The following is a 16,086-nucleotide window of genomic DNA, read 5'->3' as shown; positions in this document are numbered from 1 at the left end:
GATGGACTTTCACCGGTGTGGATCATAATAGAGCGTGCTACAAGTGTGCTTTCACTCTTATCTTATTACTTGTCTAGGTGAAGCTGGAGGTATTGTAATCCTTACAAGAGCGACATTAACCCAGTATCAGTAGACAAGTTAAAAAAAGTGAAGGCAGAAGACGAGAATAATACTAAGGTACGTTAATGACAAAACTGTGGCTCCGTTTTTAGAAAAAAGAGAAAAAAAGGAAAAAAAGAAAATCGAGCATTTCCATTAGAATCTTAAGCGGCTTGACCTTACCCATTTTCTCTAATTTTTTCTAAACAATGGCCACATGACATTTATCAGAAATTACTTTATTATAAAAAATGCCCAAAAAAAGAAAATTTGTACACACAGTCAAAAATAGACAATTTTTATTTCTGGTCAAAGGTTTTTCTATATTTACTAAACAAAAAGGTAGTTCTCAGACTCACGACGAATATGAGTGTTGATTTTCGGCTTGACTGAGATATTTGAACTAGTATAAAAGCGCTTTTGCCGCAATTATGCTGCTGCTTTATAACGACGATGGCGCACATTACTATATACAGTATAGTCATCTCGTTATATTTCAAAAGCTACAAGAACGTACTACTTTAGCCACCACGATAAGTTGATAGAAATATAAACAAGTTGCCTTTCGATTTTCGATCACCATGGGCCGTGCCTATGTATGAAAGAGCATGTTTTGAGTCATTCATCTGGTGTTCTGAAAGATACTAAACCTTTCCAGCCTTTCAAATTAGAACAATGCCACATTCTCTGAAAGTAAGGGTCGGCACGACACGTAGCAAACTTTGCCTCTAAGATCTCAAGAGCACCAGATGTCGGCTGGAGAACCCAGTGGAAGCATCGGAGAATTGACTGACAAAGAGCGCAAAAGGCTGTATAGAGCGAATGGTAGAGTTTGCACTTTTTCTAGTTTGTGATTATTCACCGCCACATAAGCTACCACTCCCACTAGTAGTTTCCTTTAAAGTACTACTTTTTGTCAACAGAGAACACTATCTGTTGATTGTGCTGCTCATACTCATTTTCAAACGCAAATTACTATAAACAACAACCTTTTAATTGACCCTTGAAGACGATCTTGACTAAACAGAGAGCTCACTTTGTATGCATTACTGTTTATTGTTTTAAACGCGCATTCTAACTGCTTTAGCACGCTTTAAGATAATGTATATTTCTCAAAGTTTTGAACGCCTAGCCATGACAGTTTTATTCTCGGAAAGAATATAAGCGTATCCAAGAGCATTTTTAGATGTTAAAAGGGGATTGATCGAGAATAATTGATCTCTGTCAGCATTAAATTATATACAGGTGTAGTCTCACGAAAATAAGTTGTAATTGCTCACAAAAACAAGATTTTTTTAGTTCATTACACGTTTCAGCATTGATCATAAAATAAAGATGAAGAGTTGTGACCCACAGGTTGTATAGTTTAAGAGCAATCATTGAATATAATTATCTTTTTGTAACGATATATATATATATATGAAGATCATAACATAGCTACAATAACCATACATCTATCAAAGGATGGCACTGAATGTTTAACATAGTAATCACCCAGATGGACTCGGTTTTGGGTGGAAAAATCTCTTGCTGAGAACAGCCTCTTTTAGACTTAAATCAAACAAATTGCGGTGACAATTAAACAGAAATATAACCTTGTTCATGAATTTTTCGTTGAATATATTGATGTCTACGACCCGTAGCGTTATATTACCCTTGCATACCTATCAAGAGAACCGCAAAAATGTTACTATCCTATGCCTTTGATGTTGATGCACCATCATTTCCCTTTCCCCTGTTTATTCATTGCAAGCTTTTTTGATTTCTGTAACGTCAAATCAATCAAGCGTTTCTCATTCACGCCTCTGTTGATATTGACTACAGTATACACATCGGAGTTTGCCTTAAATGGAAGGAAGTAAGGTATCCTAAACAAATCCTATTTGACAAAGTTACCTTAACCTTACGCAAAAAGCAGACTGAATAAGGCATTTGAAATCAAGGTACCAAAAATCACATCGAAACGTATTAAAGTTAGAATTCTACAATAAATCACAGTTAAATAATTACCAAATAATTCTCTATTTGTTTCTTTAAGTCCAAGCCAAGGAGCCTTTTTAGTGTGATACCTGTTACCAGACAGTGACATGTGGTGAGAAGTACTCATAAAATTGATCTTCGGATTGGTGAGGTACAAAGACTTGCTTGTTAATTGGTCTAAAAAATACTTCTTTGCTTTCTTGTCATTCCTTTCTTTCTTTCCTTTTATTTTTTTTCTTTTTTTTTTTTTATTATTTTACTTTTCAGCTTATTCCTATTTTTGACTATTATAACCAGAAAACCTCTTTCTCTCACTTACACTCACATCTTTTATACGTCGAGAGCTACAATAATGTCGCAAAGGCTGCCTTCCATTTCAAGCTTGCTGATAAATACACCCGCTCAAAAGGGCGATGCGCAACCACCGCCCATTTTAAATCTATCACCTCCTTCACCTAGCCTTTCCTTGCATTCAGGTCCATTTTCGCCTATCAACTCACCCTATCTTCATCCCACAGCCATCCATAATAAAGCCAAATTATCACCTTTATTGTCGCCTATTTCCTTCAATAGTTCAAACGACTTGCCTCCTATTCATGGAGATGACCCGCCTCAAATATTACGTCTCCCTTCGCCTTCCTGTTCTTTTCTTACTTCCCCATCAACACCAACTTCACCTACTATAAATAACAACTCTTCAGCATCTATCTTATTCTGCCCGTTGTCACCGAGGACTGAACTCTTCTCCCATCAGCATCGTCACCAGATCACACCCAACAGAGATAGAAAAAGATGGTTATCGTTGTCACCGCCTACGATTCATTCTTCTTCCAATAGTACTGCTGCTAGTAGCCATACTTCCTGCTCTACACACATGCCTTTGCCGGTAGGTACACCGCAATCAACGATAACTACCACCAATAATGATCCATCTTCAGCCATGAAACAACATCGAACGCGAAGCAAAAGTTTCGATGACAGTACAATCAACAATAGCAGCAAAAAACAAAAAAGAAAACGACAACCAGAATCAAGCGAAACAGCAGACAAGGGCGTTGTATGCGATCCGCCACAATATACCTTTTTGACGCCCACCGTCTTGCATAATTCCGACACTCGGATACGACGCAACAAGCACTTTGATAGACAAAGATATCATAGTGCTGGTGGCGCCAGTAGTAATATAGCACCGCAAAATACCATTACTCTTACGACAAACGTTGTTGAAACAACAATGATGACAGCATTTACAAACTCAAATATGGATACAGTGTTGAATATGCCCAGCAAAAAACGCGGCAGAAAACCAAAGACTTGTCTTGTAGGAAATTCGTGCTTTCTATGGAAGGACACTTCGACCAGTTGTAGGAAGTAGCTGGATACTTTCAAGCATAAGCTATTTAATCTATAAGTCAATATTTATTAATCTTTATCTAACATATCATTACAACATAAAGCTATTGTAAGAAATGTAATAAAGGTTGTGTTAACCCACCTTTCGAAGGCTTTCTTGATTCTTCTTCGATTGCGAAAAGAAGTTGTTTTTTTTAACGCAAGCTGACAGAGAGAGGTTTGCGGAGAATGAGTATATTATGTCTCGTTTATATACGAGAAACACCAAGGCAATGACATATAAAGGTTTTAACTTACGTACCAACCTTGAAGAGTGGGATTTTGATTCCTACTATTGAACCAAGTGAATGGCAACCTACTCCAAAAATGATACAAAATTGAGATTATTATTGATGTTGTACCTAATACAAGCTATTTCGACTAATAGTCCAATGATACAAATACGTAAAAGTCCTAAAAGCATCATTGTAGGAGACTATCTTTAGAATACGCTGAAAGAGAGAAAGAAGAGGTAGTAAAGGAGTTAGTTAGGGAGCGGCTACACAGTGGGTAACTGATAAAAATATTTCTTCGCAGAACTAACTTATTCCTAAACTGCGTGAAGTGATGGTTTTGAACTGCTACAAAAGCCAACTCATACTGTAATAATAGTTGAGTAGAAAATTTGTAGACGAACATAATGAATACATTACGGGTGCCATAACATAGGAACAGTGGTTGGCTGCGTGCGTGTAACATTTGAAAAGAGATACATATATTAACGCCAAACGATCGTAATTAAGGGGAAGGGAAAAGTCCAAAACACTTTAGTAGTCATAGCCCCCTATGAGATAACATGTCAAATTTACGTCGTGGAAAGCATTATCTGTTCTCTCCACCTCCGAATGTGAACATTTCCTACTTTCAGTACTCCAAAACCGTCGTATCTTTAGCTTTTCTGGCTGCTGTTTGTTGAGTTTTTTACACGCTAGGGGATGGTACGGAACTGAGTCATTTGATGAAGGATTCTGCTTATAAAGATGTAGATTGGAGTGAAGAGTAACAAAGCTTTAAGAGGCAACCTGTCGATGGGTTTGGTTTTTGTTTTTTTTTCTTAATAAAAGTCGGGATATCAGAAAAAAGGTATACCGACTATTTATTGTGTAAATATGCATAACAACGGAAACTCACAGAAAAACAAACTAACTATCTACAAATGCTTGTAGTCTTGAAAATATGGTTCTTAACGCCTTCTATATAATACAGTTTAGTAGTATTTGTCTCTTACTCTCCTATCCCGTTTTTAGCAATGCCATTTCAAGAGTGAGTTGTGAACGGATTCTACATTCAAGTGGCCATAATATTGCTGCTTTACATATAGATTTTGAACAATTGTATACATCTACATATTATCATGACGCCTTAAGCAAGCGACCAGAGATAATGCATTATAATTTCACCTGTCATCTGTCGTGTTTTTATGCTATTTAATACTATTGCTTCTTTTGACAAAAGTAGCCTTAGCTAGTTCTCTTCTTTTTTCTTTGGTCTTTTCGTTGCTGTTTTTGTTTTGAAAAAGAAAGAGAAAAAAGTCGCAGAAATTTGAAGGGTTCCAATCGACAAAAGCTAATATAGACCCCACTCTTTTGTTAAAAGTTACATTGCAATGTTTCATTAGGCAACTGCGACAGCACGCTTTCTTCTTTTTTTTTGTGAACATCATTGTCAGAGAAGTAAATGCGGCAATTCGGGCAAGCTTATCATACTATTGTATGCTGTGTGCTATTAAAGCGTGCTAACGTCTGGTCAACGATATATCGGAAACGACGTGAGCAATTTATGTTCATGGCTCAGTGTACCTTCAATTGCAGTGTTATTATTGACAGACCCAATACATCGATATCACTATTAAATAATGAAGGCAACCTTTATTGCTGATCATCTCTCGAAACGACTTAGTCTAATATAATATATATATATATACAATTTCAAATGAATCTTCTAATATAGAAAGGAAAAAAAAAATGCTATGCTGCTGTAATTTGTGATAGCTTAATCATCCATCTCCATTTCAACATCCTCCTTCTATATCAGCGTTTGGGAATAAAGAAAAAAAAAAAAAAAAAAAAAAAAAAAATGAATAAATAAGCGGATCTCTACATTTTCATTTTTTGTAGACTTTACCTCAGCGCGACGCTCTCCAAATACAACTTCAACAGGAGGCAAAGGTTTTGCTGGTGTTCTCAATTCTTTAACATCGGGTGTACTCAACACGGTTGCTGCTGTAGTGCCTTGGGGTATACAATACTGAGAATGCACAAATGGCAAAGGTAAATTCTTTGTTTGACGCACAGGACCTTCTGGCATCACCAACACTGTTCCCTTATATTGAGCAACCAAATCGCTGGGTAAACGTGTTTTCATCACAGGGTGAGGGGTAATCAATTCATGTTGTACTAAAGATGCTAAGCCCAATCGAACGGTGTTATTAGATAAATGACGCGTGGCGAAAGGAAAAACGGTGTGATGAGCATTGATTTCTGTATAGGCTTGACGAGCTGATTTCATTTTCAGTTGATAGCTTTTATTGACATCTCTCTGATAGATGAAAGGTTTGAAATCAGTGTTCTTAACAGTACCATCGCCAGTGGTGAGACAGATGTTCAGCTGATATACTTGATTGGCTTCAATTTCAAAATCGTACTTGTCAAGATCTTGAACAAGGAGTTCGTCAAGGAAACGGTTTTCTAAATCCTTGCCAGCACGTAAAACAAATCGCTTCATTGGAGAAGAGTAAGTTCCTTCGACAGGTTGGCAGCGGAAATAAGCAGCAACTTCTGTAATGACACGCGTGATTTCAGAGGCCTAATCATAATATTCAAAAATAGCACAATTAAAACAAAATTCTCCCAAGATTATACATCAGGACAACAAGGCCTCATTTTGTTCTCCAAAACAACTTACTCTGACACCGGGTCTAAGCATACGAAGAGCAGCTTCATAAGCAAAATAGGTAGCAGCAACAACATCGGCTGCTTTTCCTGTGGTAGGCTCAGAAGGGTTGATAGAAACAATTGTTGTATGAGCTGCAGTAGCAATATAACCATCAATATGCACACCTGTTTCGCTTTTTATCAAAGGTTGAAGAATATCAGTTGAGTGTATTCGCTTCTCATCCCTGAATTCTACAATTTTAGGCTTACATTTTAACCACATCACCGGGCTTTAAAGTCACATCTTGATCATATAAAGGTGAAAAGTATTGCACATAGTTGTTCAGAGTAATACATGTAGGTACTGCAATTCCTCTTTCTGCATTTTTGTACATATTTCTCGTCTATATATGAGCAATGGAACGCATTAGACCACTACAATTTTGAAGCGCAGGACTGGATTAGCTCATTTTGGATGCTAACTATTCTTACGTGAGCTTCGATAAGATCATCGCAGTATTGACAAAGATCGCTGACTGAAATGCCTGTAGCCACCTTTTCAACAACTAGTGGCATGATGCCTATGAATAGATAGAAGTACATAGTTCAAAGATCTTAGTACGATCAGAGCTTATGGTGTACATAGAATCATTAAAGTTGAGTGACTTTCGAAACAAAGCGGTACCATTCAAAATATCAGCAGCATGTTGGTACTTTTCCTGAACCTCACGGCTGGTTAACTGGTTATCTGCCTCGAATCTAGAGGCAGGATAAGCAACAGATACTTCCATATTGGTGGCCATAATATCTACTATGATTTTAACAATAAAGACAAATGTACAAAAAAAGAAATCTGATTTCCCATTTATTTTTCCTGAAGGGAGAAGGAAAATCTCAAAAAAGCCACATAGAATTACAATGCCATTGGTTGGATTATTCATGCAAAAAAATTCAAAAAAGAGAATCCCAAGCTAACTAATGTCGATGTCCCATTAACCTTAAACCACAGCCACTCTCTTCTGTTTGTAACTGCAGCGACGCAAATCCTTGCTGTGTTGCTATCAATTGCTCTGCTGTTTCCTTTGATTGAAGCGATAATAGTCCAGGAAAATAATCTGGGTCAAAATCGCATCTTAATTCGGATTTACCAGCTCGGATACCACAGATAACTTTCTTTTTGCATTCTTCATTTTCTAAACAAAGTTCGTAGTCTGGAACAGGCGATAATTTGGATCGATAATGGTAGTATTTATCAAAAGTGTCCATTGTCGGGTCTTCCATATCTTCTGTAACTTGATGCCACCAAGCAGGAGATAATGGTGCCATTGGAGAGGACAATTTAGCTTGTGCAGAAGCGTACGCTTCTCGAGCTGAATATTCTTTATGCCAGTTCTATAAAAACCATGAGGTATCCAATTGAGTAACAAAAGAAGGCAACTCAAACATTAGCGATGGCTAAATACTTACGGGTCCATCCTCATCTTTCCAAGTGCTGGCTTGGTCCAAGTTGGCAATATAAGTGATAGAATCGATCACTTCAAACGTGCCTGTATCAATTTTGTACACTCTATTCAAAAGGCAACCTATTAACCATGGGGTATAATCAAGTGCTAAAAAAGTATAAATCGTTACCTAAAACCAGGGTTGAGATTAAGAAAAGGTGTTATAGATGGTGCTACGTATCCTACAGAAATTGCGTTTTCTGCCATTTGTTTACTATCTTTGCTATAAAAAATAGTCATTTCGTCTCTACAGAAATGAAATACAAATGGTTAGCTCAGTTAGACCATTTACAATGCAGTAAATAGAACAACTGAACCTATGAGTATGTCCAAAAAACTGTGCAGCTATTATATGCGAATAGCGATCGACAATCTGATAATAGTAATTGGCATAATCATGTAGACATGTGTTATCACCGGGAGCTATATGGCCTACGATCCAGACACGTTCACTGCCCTGATCTTCAGAATCTTGTAGCTCGGTAATCAGCCAATCGAGAACGCCATTAGGGTCCTATCATACATATTAAGTTGAGGTTTCGTATTTGCAACACAAATGCAGCTTCAAAACTTACTCTATGCGTAGGCTGTTGGTATAGCCACCAATTTAACACATAGCAAAAGTTCGTATTCAAGCTGATCAACTTTAACCCTGGTACAGGCCTCACTACATAGCTACCCATATTATTCTTCACTGACTGCTGCTGCGATTTATGTGTTAGCCATCCTTTCCAACTTTCTGACAAACTATGATACAGCCAAGACAATGTATGATTATGATGGTGATTGCTATGACTGTTACGCACATCCGTCGAAGGGGTTGAAGAAGCCGATAAAGGAAAGTTATTTGTGGGCGCTGATTCATGATTACCGACCGCCGGGTACAACATAGAATTTATTAGAAAAGGTGAATCGAAGTACTGATGTAACAATCGATAGCTTTCATCCTGAATCAGTTGCGTTTTCAGTGGGGGTAAAGTATGCCACACCTCATGAGGTGGCACATCACCTGTCAAAATGCCAAATGAAATATTGGGTTCTACAGTCGGGATGTAGTTGAGCATTGATTTTATTAAATCAAGGGAAGTATCGCAGCTGTACTCGCCCCATTTAGATGAGGATTTGGTCACATTGCCAAAGTCTGTATAGGCAGTTCTACAACATATCGGTTTATCGCAAAAGGTCTCTGTCCCTTCCTACTCAACAGCAGATATCGATACAAATAGTTAGAATTCTGGCTCCTTACCACACCGCCCCGTTTCTTGAAATTTTTTACCTGATATTCCGGATCAATGTGCCAATCACTCAGCTGTAATATTGTCATGTTATGGCCCGATGATAGTGGTTTTCTCCACTTGGTAGGTTTAGGCTTGGGAAAAGTTACATTCCAATGGTCGACCTCTACGGATAGTTTGATAGTTGGCTAAAATTGCTTTCGAGAACTTATCTTTTTTCATCCGTTGTTTTTTTACCTGGGTAAGGACATGAATTAATAACGGCTGCACACATCAAATGACCATCTCGACCAGAAATATCAAGTGTCTATATAATAACAATTACTCAACGTCAGCTTTTTAGGACAGTCTATGCTGCACTTAGTTTAGTGCGTGGGTAAGTAAAATATACTCTTTTTTACCGGTAACACTTGTCTTATAATCGGTGCTTGCTCTCTTATTACTCCATCACACTATTTTATTCAACAAACCGAGCAAGTGTATTGTTAATCTTCAGTTGCACTACCAAGTCGTTATGATTCAGCTTTTCGCACGACATTTATTACTCTGTAGTATGAACAAATGCGCGCAAAAAATGGAGTGATCTTACCACTTCATCGTCTACTTTCTCGGACTTTTTACAGATTTTTATCAAAGAATTAATGAAAAACACTTCGGACATCCGAGACATTCTCTTTAATGCTTGTAATAAAGAGATACAGCTACTGCAAGATGTCTTGATGGCTGTTGGTTCAAATAACTGTGATGTTATCTCTGTTAACTCATTCTCGAGCTTGGCAGAGTATGCTAAATCTTCGTTCGGCAAAGATTTGTCAAATGAGTAAAGAGAAAATGGTTGTTGCTGTTGCTCTTTAGCTTCTATAACTTTGGCAGATAGTGGAAGTAAAGAGCAGACTAAGAGATGGTAAAAAAATGGTTTCATCCTTCTTGCTTGAATAATGCGCTGCAATGAGATGCAGTGGAAGGAAAAGGAAAGGTGAAAAGTTAAGAATTTTTGCATTAAAAAAACGAATTTTATCATTTTTATATGAGTAGCTACTGTCTGTGAGTGAGTGTGTTACTTGATCAGATGATCGACAGAAGGTTTGAGAGGAATCGAGCCAATGAAACTGTCAAATTCATTGCGTCTGGGATCTCAAGACAGAGAAATCATTGAACAAAAAACGTATGATTGGCTTTGATTATTTTATTGTTTTTCGTACATTAAGGAAGCTAGAAATAACTTGTAACAGTATTAGTGGTATTGTTCATTATTGATGTGGGGTTATTATTTATGCTCTTATTAATCTCGACGTCATGTGCACAGTATTCCTCCAAATTCATTAATGCTGCCTTGCCGTCGCCTTTAAATGCTAATTCTTTGCTAGTTAGGATAATCTGTCTAAGTATACGATCTAAAGCAGGCATTTCTGGCCTGTTTTGGTAGGCTAGGATAGCAGCATTCACCTCAGTGGCTAATGCGTCTCTCCTACTCACGTTCATTAGATGTGCTACTGGACTTGCATAGGGATCAGGATAAGCCAGTAAAGAGAATATTTCCATTAAATATGATTTTGTTTTTGTTCGAGAATCATATCGATATTCTTCGCTTAATTGTTGACCATATTCCAAAAGCTTTTTCCATTGGCTTGCATTATCATTATTAGCGGCATTCAACTCAGCATTTCCTTCTTTATTGTTGATCGCATGATTCACTATGAAGGGATTATCTTTTTCCAGACTGTTGCTACTGGCGGATTTTGCCCCACTGTCTAGGGGATGTGTAGTACCGTTGTGATTCAGTAAATTAGATATGCTTGTTCTTCTTTTCGTCCAAGCATAGGAATCTGATAAAAATTGTGAAGTGGAGTCTGCAAGGTTAACACTGCCATTGTTATCGACAGATTGACGATCTATATCCATACTATCTGTTGATGTCGTAGGCTGAGGCTGTGGTGGTATTTCGGATTGTGGTGATGCAGCAATGGCGGCATAGCTTAATCTACGTTTTCCTGTAACTGGTTGGGGAGTCGGACTATGATTGTCAAGACTACTACTTCTTTTTATTTTCGGCAGGTTGCAACCCTTCTGCAATGTATTAGTGTTTTCATGTCCCTCCATCATCTCTCCCTTGCTGTCATCTGATTTTAGTAGTGATAATCTTTGTGATTCACAAAATTCTCGCATCATTTCGACAAACTTGCCACATTTCAGCCATAACTGTAAATCTTTCCCGCGACCTTCTTGCTGTAGTACCCCAGGGTAATACGCTTCCATTAAATGAATCGCTTCGTCTATTTTTCCCGCAATTATAGCAGCACGGATACCTACAATTTAATTGTAGATACAAGGAATTCAGCAATGAGGTTATAAACAAAATCCGTTGATTTTATTCCTCAGAAAAGCAAGGAACACTTTACGTTGTCTTTCCTCCATATCCTTCTCTCTGAATCTTGAAAAGCTTTTTTGTTGCTGAATACAATTGCTGGCATTGTCGTCATCCTCTTCCATATACTCTATTAGCGAAACATCATGGCTGTCGATAATTTCATTTTCCCTATCTTCGAATAACTGAAGCTTTTCCCCTGATATATGATTCACGTCTTGAATTACTGCTTTAGCAGTGCCTGAATAACCTTGATGAATCAAATAGGATAGAACGAGTTGATCCATGACGCGTTTTTGAAACAATCCATCATATCTGTTTTTCATAGTGATTTCACCAATAAACCTCAGTCTTTGATCCTATTTTTTTTTTTTTTTTTTTGTGGTTGATGCATATGAGTACCACTGGTTCTTTTTGGAATAAGAAACTGCTTCCAAACCTATCATGAAACATACATAAACATATTGATCTATATCGAATTTGAATGTCTCCTGTCCAAAGTTGACTGTCACTCTTTCACCGGCCGTTCTTAATCCTACAGCTGGATACATTTCTTTACCTCCGAAATCCATATTATGGAATGCATAACCCAAAAACTTGCCATTCTTCGTATAGAAGGCAGAGTTGTCAGCAAAATTGACCCCACAACCGATAGTATCGTTTGTGGTGAAGCAAGGGCCATAATTTTTACCTGTACCCGAACCAGCGAATGAATGGCCATCATCGCCATGATATCCCCACGAATCTGGATCCCAACCCGGAAGTCGTTCCAGTTTATTGGTAGCGGAACAGAACCCAATACCAATGTAACCGTCATTACCTTTTGAAAGCACGGTCATCTCAAAATAGTAGACGCCGCACTGCGGGCGCATAGGAAAATTTGTTCGTGCTAATGCTGCATGTGTTTCCTGTTTACCTGGACCTGAGTTTTGCGATTTGAGAAAGTGAGTATAATTAAGGACACCCATGTACATGCGTAATCATTACGCATTACGCACAAAAAAAAAAAAAAAAAGCTCTACTGTCTCCTATTACCTATGTATAATAAGTCAAGACCGTTCTTTCCAATTTCGATATTTTTCGACTTATCCATTGCGTTCCAGCAAGAAGGTAAGCGTAGGTCAAGATTTTCCCAATGTTGTTCTAATGATTTTGACATGTTTGTTGGCGTTGCTGTTGGTGTTCTCTGTCTGTCATGACTGCTATTACCACTGCTTGCACTCGGTAGTGGTTTAATATCATGTTTACATTGATAGTATTTATATTGTTCATAAGCGAGTGTTCCGTACATAGTTTGCTTCAAATAGCTGGGTACTTTGGGCGGTGCTAAGGATCGTTGGTAACCAGGTGGTGGTAGGTGATTGCTAAACGAATGCGCACTTTTTCTTCTTTGTTGGTTGAAACTGCTGCTGCCGCCAGTGGAGAACAAGGCGGGAAAATTCGTGTTGTATGCTGGTGTTATGGATGACATTATGACATGTGCAGATTTAAAAAAAATGGAGAAAAAACAAGTTTATTTCGAAGGTGCAAAAAAGAAAAAATACGAAAACTTGTCGCCAATGAAAACAGCAACAGTAGCATTAATTTAACTATGCATGATTACCTTTTTTTTTTATTTTCGGGACCAATGCAGGAATACCGGTCGCTTTCTGAAAAATGTGCAACTTAGTGCGTGAGAACCCAAACGCATTGCCAGCAGATCATACTCCTTGTAGCATCAAAGCTGACTTATTGGAATGTATATCATTGTCATGCATTCATGTATATCATATGATATAGTACTATATGAGACATTCCATTGTCTATAGTAGTTAGTTTTGAATGTAAATGAAGCAAAGGTTGGCAGTATCGATGTACTTCGCCACGCTCAAAATAGGTTAGTTTAGGATTCAAAACAAATTAAGTCTACCAGACGTGTTTTCAACGTGTTCGCTATAAGTAGTAGCTTTAAAAAAAGACGCATTGAGAAGATAAGAATACTTTTAAACTGAACATTCCAGAGAATTCTTTGGAACGTACTGAAAAAGCTGTACTAGCCTCAAGATGAAAAATGGCGTCGTGAATAACAGCTGAATAGGATGATGTAAATAAAAAACTAAGACATTGTAGCGAACAAATCATGTCTCACCCAAATACCAAGATACACGCTGATATATATATATGTACTTATATGTGAATCTAAGCTTTTATATAAGCTATACTCTCAATATAAGGAAAGGCCCATCTTTGAGCTTTGATCAGTAGCATAAAGTATCTACGCAGTGGATTAACAAGTGGGATGGAGATAGAAAGCAAGCAGTTGCATGATAAGTTTCATTAAAAGATTAGATAGAGCAAGCGCGGTAATAGTATCTGAATTTACAATAGCTTGAATTCATGTGTCCTATTATTGACCAAGTGCATTGACAGCAACATTACGTTCCTTGCATCAAAAGGTTCTTTGCGAACCTAGATCTCATCATCCGAAGAGAGCTTTTGGAAGTGGTTTTGAATAACATGGATTGTTGTAGAGTCTTTATCATAGACGCTGTACCAGCCTTTACGTTCGTGCGGGGATCTACACAGCATACGGATAAATCATTAAGCAAGTAGGCTTAGAACTGTCTTTTTTCCCCCATTCGTCTATCAATAGATTACACATATGACTCTACCTCCTAACCAGGTCATGCCATAAGAATCAGGTCGATCTGTAGGCCTACCTATCCCTGCGAAAGCCCAGAAATTCGATCCTCCAAAGTAGCCATTATTGTCAGAAAACTTTTTTGTTTCAATGACTTTATAAATACCCTCTTTGAAATATTGATCACGATGAGTTATAGGTGTTTGCGAATCATACTTTTTATCTGAATCACCAGGATATCTCCAGGCATCACGAGCTAATCCAAATTCCTCCACTATCAAAGGCTTGGGTCGTTGAAGTTGTGGCATATATACATTATGAATTTTGAGTAAAAACTCTCGAGCAAACTGAATAGCATTGGCAAGATCATTTTCTTTTGTGGGATTATACTTTCCCCAGCTAAAAGAAAAAGCGAAAGATAGATGTAAATGAAAACTTATTCTTGAAATAGAGCTAGTAGAGAGCTAACTTACTTTTCTGCCCAACAGTGGCAGGTACAATAATCTATGGCATCCACGTCATGTGCATTTAGGAAATCTTGCACATCATATTTACTTTCAATTCCGCTGGAGACCAGTTGATGCGGCGAACCCTGCTTAATAAAAGAAGCAATGTCTTCATACCAAGATTTTGGTGGCAGCTGAGGCTCGTTACCGATTTGCCAGCCTATATATGAATGATAGAGTAGAAGATTGTATATCAATTGAATCTTGTGTGATTTATAATTTAGATATTTTGCACGTTACTCATGATGACAGGATCCGCATTATATACTTTGCCTGTGTATGTATTGAATCTTGTTTGTATAAACCGGATATGCTGCTTAAACAATTCGTTGCCGAGCTCGTTCGTATAAAAGCTCTTGGCAAATCGTTCAAATTCGTCCCATTTGTCGCGTGTTACTGGATAAGGAATGCTAATGCTTCCTGGCGGTGATGCAGCCCATGCAATATATTGAGAGAAGCTGTCAAAGGAAGAAGGATAATGGCAAAATTTAGTCGTCTCGTCAAGAATAAGTGGATGCGCCACAGTTCATATCTTCTTATTACCCCCCACTCCAATGCCAAAAGTTATTCAATACCACTACATACGTCAACGAGCAGTTTAGAATAGAGTTAGTTGAGACTGAAGATCAATACCATCTCTAATAGAATTTGGCCGTCCACTTACTAACGGCTGTCATGTCTCTTTTTTTCATTTCGAATAAAAGGTAATCTAAACCATTGAGCACGTCTTCATTGTATTTTCCAGCAGAAGGCTGCAATGAAGGTCTCATACGATAAGGCTCTGTATCTGGTCCTTCTGAACTTGCCATAATGCGTAGATTGTTCACTCCCATTTTTTGTAGCTGATCCAACTCTTGCATTAAGCGATCATGATAATACTTACTACTACTACTACTACTACTATCATCAGAATATTGCGATTGTGATATGGCTGCCGCTGCCAAGTTGATGCCTTGCCAATAGTTGGCTCCCTTTATATAGTATATATCGTTCGCTTTGAAGAAACGATTGCCCTTTACTGTTATAAAAGACTCGTTCCTATCGCTACCAGTTACTGTATGACAATGGTTCGACATTTCTTTCTTTATACAGCCTTGTACTATGTTATACTGACCATGTACAAGATCAAAATAACAGACAAACAGAAGGAAAAGGGGCTTCATCAACTTTCCTTCCGCTGCTGCAAAAACAGACAGATATAGGACCAGTGTAGATCTTCATCATTTAGTCATGTGACATACTGACTTTCTCAGCTCACGGCTGAGAAACGACAGGAAAGTTGAAAAGCGCATAGTTTCTACAGTTATGACTATGACCAAACTAGACTGCGCTTAACGAGTACTACTCTATTTATTGTACCATTGTTTAAAAAAAAATCCCCACCAAAACACGATTTCTTATTTTGTCAAACGGCGGGTTCATATTCTCAAAGGGTCTATATACTCTTTTAAAGGAGGGCCTTACTTTTGCCTTAGGAACCTGTCATTAGAACTAGTAATCAGGAGAACGAACAG

At 37.9% G+C, this 16,086-nt stretch overlaps 5 protein-coding genes across 5 annotated transcripts; 1 reads left to right on the top strand and 4 right to left on the bottom strand.

Annotated features, from left to right (window-relative positions):
- The first annotated feature begins 2,320 nt into the window (after positions 1-2,320).
- BDF20DRAFT_843220 (uncharacterized protein) lies at positions 2,321-3,584 on the top strand. The gene has a single exon (XM_053079553.1). The coding sequence runs from the start codon at positions 2,432-2,434 to the stop codon at positions 3,452-3,454; it is 1,023 nt and encodes a 340-aa protein (XP_052940448.1). The 5' UTR covers positions 2,321-2,431; the 3' UTR covers positions 3,455-3,584.
- Positions 3,585-5,259: 1,675 nt separating this feature from the next.
- Positions 5,260-7,181, bottom strand: BDF20DRAFT_997119 (peptidase M24, structural domain-containing protein). The gene is made up of 6 exons (XM_053085432.1): positions 7,030-7,181; positions 6,837-6,925; positions 6,615-6,748; positions 6,376-6,538; positions 5,596-6,276; positions 5,260-5,496 (listed from the first exon to the last, which is right to left on the bottom strand). The coding sequence occupies exons 1-6, from the start codon at positions 7,145-7,147 to the stop codon at positions 5,464-5,466; spliced, it is 1,218 nt and encodes a 405-aa protein (XP_052940447.1). The 5' UTR covers positions 7,148-7,181; the 3' UTR covers positions 5,260-5,463.
- BDF20DRAFT_843202 (Metallo-dependent phosphatase-like protein) lies at positions 7,182-10,057 on the bottom strand. The gene is made up of 9 exons (XM_053079552.1): positions 9,671-10,057; positions 9,483-9,533; positions 9,319-9,388; positions 9,123-9,247; positions 8,422-9,042; positions 8,164-8,360; positions 7,977-8,093; positions 7,812-7,911; positions 7,182-7,736 (listed from the first exon to the last, which is right to left on the bottom strand). The coding sequence occupies exons 1-9, from the start codon at positions 10,001-10,003 to the stop codon at positions 7,320-7,322; spliced, it is 2,031 nt and encodes a 676-aa protein (XP_052940446.1). The 5' UTR covers positions 10,004-10,057; the 3' UTR covers positions 7,182-7,319.
- A 169-nt stretch (positions 10,058-10,226) lies between these two features.
- On the bottom strand, positions 10,227-12,997 carry BDF20DRAFT_843185 (uncharacterized protein). Its single transcript, XM_053079551.1, has 4 exons — positions 12,482-12,997; positions 11,902-12,368; positions 11,481-11,805; positions 10,227-11,387 (listed from the first exon to the last, which is right to left on the bottom strand). Exons 1-4 carry the CDS (start codon positions 12,915-12,917, stop codon positions 10,294-10,296), a joined length of 2,322 nt encoding a protein of 773 aa, XP_052940445.1. The 5' UTR covers positions 12,918-12,997; the 3' UTR covers positions 10,227-10,293.
- Positions 12,998-13,478: 481 nt separating this feature from the next.
- Positions 13,479-15,789, bottom strand: BDF20DRAFT_843182 (glycoside hydrolase superfamily). Its single transcript, XM_053079550.1, is given in 7 exon segments — positions 13,479-14,001; positions 14,078-14,080; positions 14,098-14,465; positions 14,540-14,732; positions 14,813-15,030; positions 15,116-15,149; positions 15,237-15,789. 7 exon segments carry the CDS (start codon positions 15,733-15,735, stop codon positions 13,895-13,897), a joined length of 1,422 nt encoding a protein of 473 aa, XP_052940444.1. The 5' UTR covers positions 15,736-15,789; the 3' UTR covers positions 13,479-13,894.
- Between the last annotated feature and the right edge of the window lie 297 nt (positions 15,790-16,086).

The sequence above is a fragment of the Mycotypha africana genome, assembly GCF_025528875.1.
Source record: "Mycotypha africana strain NRRL 2978 chromosome Unknown BDF20scaffold_1, whole genome shotgun sequence".
Lineage (NCBI taxonomy): Eukaryota > Fungi > Mucoromycota > Mucoromycetes > Mucorales > Mycotyphaceae > Mycotypha > Mycotypha africana.
The sequence above is the reverse complement of the archived record's forward strand: the minus strand, read 5'-3'. Positions and strand labels throughout refer to the sequence as shown.